This window comes from Muntiacus reevesi, chromosome 15 (genome assembly GCF_963930625.1).
Source record: "Muntiacus reevesi chromosome 15, mMunRee1.1, whole genome shotgun sequence".
Lineage (NCBI taxonomy): Eukaryota > Metazoa > Chordata > Mammalia > Artiodactyla > Cervidae > Muntiacus > Muntiacus reevesi.
Genome location: NC_089263.1, coordinates 19073417 through 19081374, shown reverse-complemented (window position 1 = coordinate 19081374; position 7958 = coordinate 19073417). Strand labels below are relative to the sequence as shown.

At 47.4% G+C, this 7958-nt stretch overlaps 1 protein-coding gene across 1 annotated transcript in view; it reads right to left on the bottom strand.

Annotated features, from left to right (window-relative positions):
• Nucleotides 1-337: 337 nt before the first annotated feature.
• Nucleotides 338-7958, bottom strand: part of ABHD2 (abhydrolase domain containing 2, acylglycerol lipase) — a 102751-nt gene continuing 95130 nt past the window's right edge. The window contains exons 8-11 of the mRNA XM_065905940.1: nt 6542-6652; nt 4615-4684; nt 3030-3114; nt 338-867 (exon numbers count right to left, since the gene is read on the bottom strand). Coding sequence (XP_065762012.1) covers nt 671-867; nt 3030-3114; nt 4615-4684; nt 6542-6652 — 463 coding nt within the window. The 3' untranslated portion in view covers nt 338-670. The remainder of the gene's footprint in view (nt 868-3029; nt 3115-4614; nt 4685-6541; nt 6653-7958) is intronic.

The window sequence follows — 7958 nt, the reverse complement described above, 5'->3', positions numbered from 1 at the left end:
AAAATCCCAGGCCCCTTCCCAGCCCCACAGAAACACCTCCAAGGGGAGGGACGTGGGAGGCTGAATTTGTAACAAGCGCCCCAGGTAACTCTCATCATCAGGAATGCACAAGGGAGAAACTTGGCTTCTGACTCAAGGGAATTTTATCATGTAAGAGACCATACTCTCGGCAGTGGGGGCCCAGGGCCCCAGGCCCCCAAGCTGAACTGTAGCTACAGCATTGGCTCTATTTAGGGTCTGAGTCCAGGACACATACAGTTGCCACAGCATAACATCCATCCTTCCCTGCTCTTGGGGAAAATTTGATTGGCAAAGCAAAACTGCTGTTCAGACACGCTTTTTAACAGGGAAACTAGATGTAATTGGCTTGAAAGCAATCCGATGCTGACACCGGACATCAGGGTGAGAACCCTGTCGCTTGTCACCATGGCTAACAAATGCAATGGACAAAACCAGTAACTAAGCACAAAAATAGCCTGGAGCTCCCAGGGACGGTCACCCACTTCAGGTCGCGTGTGTGCCTGGTGGGTGGTCCCTGTTGACGGTGTGAGGTCAGATCCAGGTCGTTGAGGGAGATGGGAGACCTGAAACAGCCGGTGAGGGATGAGAGTTCCAGAGGAGGGCGGCTGGAGCACGCCAGAGTCTGGGGGGCGGGGTGGTGGGGGGCGCCTCACTCCAGGTCGGCCTCCACCAGCTCCGTGTCGGAGCACTGCGACTTGTTACGTTCCCACTGGCAAATGGCATTGGCGTACTCCACCACCAGCTTATCCATCCACGTCAGGGGCTCGGGGAACAGCACGGAGCCCTCAAAGAAGCCCAGATGGCCCCCGTGCAGGGGCAGAACAAACATGACGTTCTCCCGTTTCTCTGCAGGAGAAAGGCAGCTGAGTGAGTCACTGTCCTCTGACCAGTTCTGGGGCTGGAGGTGGGAGAGAAAGCTGACCAGGGCAGCCCAGGCTTTCCCCAGGGGCGAAGGTGTCCCCCCCAAGTGGGCATCTGATCTCCATCCCCTCTGCCTCGTTCACCAGCAGTGGGGGCAGGAGTATACTTGGTGGGGGCAGACAAGATGGTGAGATCGAACAGGTTTGGGAATAGAAGCTTAGCTTTGGAGCAGAATGGGTACTGGCTTAAGTTTAGTTGCTCAGTCGTGTCCAACTCTTGTGACCCCATGGACCATAGTCCAGCAGGCTCCTCTGTCCATGGGATTCTCCAGGCAAGAGTACTGGAGTGCGTTGCCATTTAGGACATCCTTAGAACTCTAAGTGGTTCTCAAACTTGGCTGCCTATTAGAATCACCTGAATTTTTTTTTTTAATAAAGGTCCTAATGTTACACCCAGACCAGTGAGATTCTGATGTGAGGGCAGGGGTGGGGTGGAATTGGGGGTTGGTAGGTGAAAGAGGGAGGACCCAGGCATCGGTGTTGCTAAAACTTCCAGGTTACTCAACCATACAGCCAAGTATTGGGGTGGCCAAAAAATTCATTCGGGTTTTTCTGCACCATCTCACAAATCTGAACAAACTTTTTGGCCAACCTAAATCAGCCAGGAAATTGACTTAAAATGCAGGTTTGGCTTTAACAGGCCTGGATTTAAGGAGCTGAGACTCTGAGGTTCTCACAAGCTCCCAGGTGATGCTGATGCTACTGGTGGGGCTCAGAATTTGAGGACAGATTCCTAACACACTCTTATTGACCAAAGAACCAGATGAATTCAATGGAGCTAATGATTTCCCACTACAGAACTTTATCTTGCAAGACTAAAACATAAAGCTGCAAGTTGTATTAAAAGTTGCCCGAGCTCTCAACCTCATGTGATAAATGGCCATCTGAGAATTACAAACCTGGAGCTTGACTTTGAGTCCACGTTTAAGCTAGTCCCACATGGGCTAGTAAAGCCACTACTGAAGACATGTGCAAAAATGGGTAGCCAGGTGCATTCAGGTACCATAAAGAGCATCTGTCTTCCCAGGGGGACGAGTGACAAGGGGCCCCTTGCTGGCTGCTCCAGGCCTCTGAGGCGCTTCCCGGCACCTGCATTTCTGGCTCTGCAGGGCTCTTTTCTTGTCTGACCCCCTTTATTCTTCCCTTTGGGCTGCTGTTTCATCAGTTTCTGTATGACAGTGCGAGCGCTGTGGGTGTTACTTTAGATGTGCAGAAGGAAGCCTGTGTCCTCTCGCCGCTGCCAACAGGGCTGTTTTTGTGCAGGGAGCCTGTGGTTTGACAGGCGGTTGACAGGCGACAGCTTTTATCACATAACGCACCTGCGACACATGCATTCGCTCTGAGTGGAGAATAGAGCTCTGTCTGGACATAGGTCCTTTGTCTGCTTGCTGCATTATCTACTCTTTAACTTGGGGTCATGAAAGAATCAGATGTACCCCTTTCCCTCTGGTTAACACATGATGTTTATAAGAGGAAACATAATCACAGAGGATGGGGCAGGGAGGTCTGGTCCGAGGGATCTGTATGACAATGCACAGTAACTGTGGTTTGTGACCCAAGTATTTCCTCTGCTTCCCTCTTTCTAGTTCTTTCTGTAGCTCCTACCAAGCAAGGCATGAGGTCATGCCAGCCTGAACCACAATGGTATTCCCATGAGTGACCTTCTCTGCTTTTTCATTGGCTTATATTTTTATCCTCAAAGTGGACAGGGAGGGTGTCTGTCACAAGAGGCAGCAGAACTGGCTTTTTTTTTTTCTTTTCAGGTCAAAGTTTTAAGTCTAAATATCTCTTTAAGTCAAACTCTCAGACTTAATGGAGACACAACCCTGAGACAATAATTTCATAGAGTACCAGGGGACCCCCCCAAACCTCTTGGTTGTGGTTATAAATGAGGATCCTGTCTCTTGCACCAGACAGAACATGAAAGGCTCAACACAGGCTCTACCACAGCCCCAGGCCTATCAGGCTAGACTAAATAAGAATACTGACATAAGATGCTCTGGTATCCAGGAGGTGTCAGCGTGGTGAAGGTGACGTACTGTGGTAGTTTGCTGAGTGGTTGAGAGAGTGACGGGAAGAAACACTTACCTGAAAGAGATTTTGGAATGGTAAGAAGACTTTCGTGCACTAAGGGGTCATCGGCTGCATTCACCAGCATGAGAGGTACGTAAATCTGAAACAAGGAAATAAAAGCAGGATTAGATGATCAACTCTCTTTTTTAGATCCCGTTGATCCAAGGCTGAAATACACTACTGGACATGTTTCTGAAGCGAAGGGAAGCGGGTGGGTGCTCAGTCTGCTGAACTAATGGACTAAGGATGCCCTGTGCTCCCTGGCAGCGGCCGCTGGGATTGCAGCCCTGGCAGGCACGTACAGGACCCATGCTTGGTGTCCTAGGTGACCCACGTGCTCTGATGGGGCAAGGCTCAAGACTACAATACTCGCCGGCAAGATATTTCTGATCATCTTCACAGTGTCTCAGATTAGCCATATCTTTCAGAAAAACGACTTTACAGAGTTATGTACATGGTCATCCAATTTATATTGTGGGGAGAAAGAAAGGAGTCTGCTTCATTGCAGACAAAGGAGCCTTTCTAGAAGCATCTGAGGAAGGAAAACAGGAGCAGGCTGGTAGATCTTGGGAGGCTCTTAGCAGCTGTGCATTCAACATCCACTTTAGCAAAACAGCCAGCAGTGTCCTTTCTCTTCTTAGCGGAGATGGTGCTGATGGGGCCGCTCAGATATTACTGAACAGCCATGCCCAGGAAGTATAACGACTGGCTGCCGTACCTGGAGGCCCCTGACATTGACTTTGGACAGTTCCACGTTTCTGTAATGCCTTAAATGAATACATGAAAGGCCCAGATGATGATGTTAAAGTATGTGGGGCGGCTGACACAACACGATGGCAGAGCTGCCATTCACAATGATCTGCTTTAGCTGGGGGAGTGGTGGGCCAGACTAACAGGTGGATATTGACAGGGATAAATGAGAAGTTATGTGTTTGAGTAAAAAGAGCAGTTGATCAAAGACAGAAAGGGGAAACACTGGTTTGGTGGTGGTTCAGGTTAAAAAAAAGCATGGTGGTTATGATCGGCCACAAGCTTGATTTAATACACACAAAGTTCATCGTCGCTGCTGACAACTGCGTTAATATAAACCAATTCACTTCAACCAAAGACATGCTCCTCTACCATTTAGATACAGAAAGATATCTGTTTTGCTCTGTGCTTGCCAGATCAGGGCAGGAATTTTGAGTTCAGTCTTGGGCACCAAACCAATGAAAGAAAGACACAATGACCCAAAAGAGTCTAGGATTGTAAGAAATCTACATGGGCTTCCTATGAGGAACCCCAGTAGGAACCAGGCAGGATGACACTATCAAACGAGGACTTCTGAAAAAAATGGATGGGGCAGTGACTTAAAGGGCTTTCACACAGACTGGGGGAGCAGACTATGCTAAGGAACAGCTCTGCGGTTACTACGCAGAGGTCACAGAGGGGCAGGGCTTTGTTCGATAATACACTCAAGTCAACAACTAGAGTGGATGGAGCCAGATGCTGACTGAACTTCCGCCAGGGAAGCTGAGGAGGGAGGCTTGTTATACAGTGGGTGGAGCTGGGTGGAGTGATGCTAATTCTGAGATTTGCTCTCTGAGTTGCGGCCACTCACCCTGTGCAGGTATCTCATGCAACTTTCTTCCTCGTAATATTCCTTCAGGGAGTTGTAGCCGTGAAACTTCCTGGAACACATCCACCCCCCCCACACACACAAAAGAAAAAGACAAAACAACACTTGGAATAAGATTAGAATGCTGAGTTGATCTATTACTGTGCCAGTTCCCACTCTAACACATTATATCAGTAGAATATACACAGGTACCCGAGTTAGGGGTTGAGAACACCCAGCTATGGCATCTGCGTTCAAATTCTGGCTCTGTCACTTATTGACTATGTGACCTTACACAAAGCACTTAACCTCTCTGAGCTCCTTCTCTGTAAGTGAAAGTTGCTTAGTTGTATCTGACTCTTTTCAACCTCATGGACTGTATAGCCCATGGAATTCTCTAGACCAGAATACTGAAGTGGGTAGCCTTTCCCTTCTCCAGGGGATCTTCCCAACCCAGGGATCGAACCCAGGTCTCCCGCATTGTAGGTGGATTACCAGCTGAGCCACAAGGGAAGCCCTCTCCTCTGTAAAACGGAGCTAAAGAGAACAGATTCTTCCTAAACACTCTCTTTGGACTTAAAATTTAGAAGATGAATGAAATTTATGTAATTTTTGTTTTCTTCAGCAGTATAGTGCCTGAAAAGCGATAGTGTTAGTTGCTCGGCCGTGTCCAACTTCTTTGTGATCCCATGGATGGTAGCCTGCGAGGCTCCTCTGTCGATGGGATTTTCTAGGCAGGAATACTGGACTGGGTAGCCATTCTCTTCTCTAGGAGATCTTACCAAACGAGGGATTAAACCCCGATCTCCCGCATTGCAGGCATATTCTTTACTGTCTGAGCCACAACGGTAGCCCAGTATAGTGTCTGCACCACTGTAAAGCTGCACGCCCCATGGTAAGCGAGCGTGGGTATAATTCATTCTCGCCTGTTGAACATACCAGCAATTTCCATTTCCTCTGAGTAACTGGGCATATTTCATGGGCATATTTCTGGGCATATTTCAAAGTTACTTGGTTTAAGAAGCTACTAAAACCTCATAAGGAAGTTAAGTACAGATCCCATGCCCTCAGGTTAATATCTGTCTATTTGGATGAACATCTGAAGGCATCAAATGATTATTAAACGAAAAGAATGATGTTTTTAAAAGAGAACGACGAGGTCAGAGATCAGCTTTACCTTTCCAGGTGAGGCTAACCTCAATCAGAAACCTCTGGTGCCAGGAAAGAGGACACCGTCAAAGGGTTGACCTCAGGAGCCTGGAGAGGGTAAGGGTCCCTGAGCGAGGTGGGCAGGGTTTGGTATGACACTCAGAGAGGAGCGTCTTCATGCCCCCAAAGGAAGAGGCTTTCTCGCAACACCCAGCTCTCTTGGTTTACTTTCGGCTTTTCTACTTTGGATAGAGACATGGGCAGGTACAGGTGCAGAAAGTATTTCCTTCTCCTTTACTCCACAGTCACATGCATTTATGTGACATCGGATCTTCATCCCAGAGACGAGGACTACGGACAACTAGGGTGCACTCGCCCCAGCTCCCCTGTTCAAGTTCAGCTGGGCAAGGCAGGAATGCAGAACGAGTGGTCAGAGCATCTTCCTATTCTTTTAAGAGACGTTAGAAATTTGGATGTCTCTGTGAAATCTTCAGGTTTTTTTTTTTTTTTAAACTTTTTGGCTATGTTGTACGGCATGTGGGATCTTAGTTCCCTGAACAGGAATTGAACCCGAGGGGCCCCCTGCAGTGAAAGCCAGAATATTAACCACTGGACCATCAGTGAAATCCTGAAATCTTCAGTTTTTAAACAGTGGGCATTAAAAAAAAAAAAAAAAGAAACAAAACCCTTAACACCAAAGTGTGCAGAGGAAACCCCTGGTGCTGGGCAGTGCAGGCCCGCTGCCTCCTGCCTGGCACCCCGCCCTGGGCCGTGGCCACACCTCATCACGTTGTCGTCAATCTGCATCAGAGATGTGGCTGTGTAGAGGCGGCTCAAGTCCGTGTCCTCCAGGCTCTGGGGTTTCTTCACATGGTCTCCAAAAAGAGCTTGCCTAGGAGGAGACGGAAAGCAAACAGAATGAGAATCAGCACGCTGTACAATGAAATAACTTACCGTTTGGTCACTTATACCTCCGTAAAGCTGAAAAAAAAATGTTTTTTAAAGCACATGATAAACAACCGCAGCTGAGCCTGCTTCCTGGCCCAGAGGCAAGCCAGGAGAGAGTCTGTGAAAGAGCGGACATGGATAACTTAGAAATAAATCCCTTCAGCCGTCGGAATGTCCCAGAGGATGAGCTTGCTGACTTTTGAAGAACTGGAGAACAATGAATATCAAGACCTTATTTTCCTTTCGAGGGGCAGCGAGACAAACTAAAGACTAGGCTTCAGCCTAGATGACTATTTCAAAATTGGCCCTGCAGAGAGATCTCAGGATGGGCTGTGTGGCCTGGGGTGGGCTGTCAGCCAACCAAGGGCAGGGGTGAGGGGGGCCACAACTTTACACTGGAGTTACCACGCTCCCTTTGGCAGAACCCCTGTCCCTTTGTGAACGCTTCACGTCACTTACCAAGGAAGTTAATGGTTAACCCATTCAGCACTTGGGCAAATCAACCACTTTCCAATATGTTAGCTAAAAAGTGAATGTAGGGACTTCCCTGGTGATCCAGTGGCTAAGACTCCATGCTCCCAGTGGAAGGGGCCCAGATTCGATCCCTGATCAGGGAATTAGATCCCACAGGCCAAAAGGAGAAGATCCTGCATGCCACAACTAAGACCCAGTGCAGGCAAATAAGTAAACAAAAATAAATATTAAAAAATTTTCCCCATCAAACATTTATCTCACAGTTTGTTTTTTACATAAAAAGCTAATGTATACGCTGAAGTGGAGGACAGAGGAGCCTGGCGTGCTGCAGTCCATGAGGTGCAGAGAGTATGACATGACTTAGCGACTGAACAACAGTAACATACTGGAAGACTAATCTAAGTTGGTTCTAGTTTCTAGTTAAGAAAATGATCAATCTAGAGAGGATGAGCGTAAAGACAGAGGTCATAGTGAGCACATTTAGATGTCCATTCCCAGTGAAAGCTGTCACTCACACAGCTAAAGGAAGACTGACTGAGTTTGTTTTGAGGTTTGGCCCCACAGTGGGAAAAATTCATTATAGAAACTAAATGTTCTGGTAGCCAGTCACCACCTCTTCCAAAGGAAAGGAACCAATTTCTTAAAAAAGAAAAAAAAAAATTTTTTTTTCAAAAAAGTATTAGGAAGATCATACACTTAAAGGATAGAATTCCCAATTTAAAGTGTGTCCTGATAAAACCAGAAAAAAATTTTAAGAAAGGAAAGATGATGCTGGT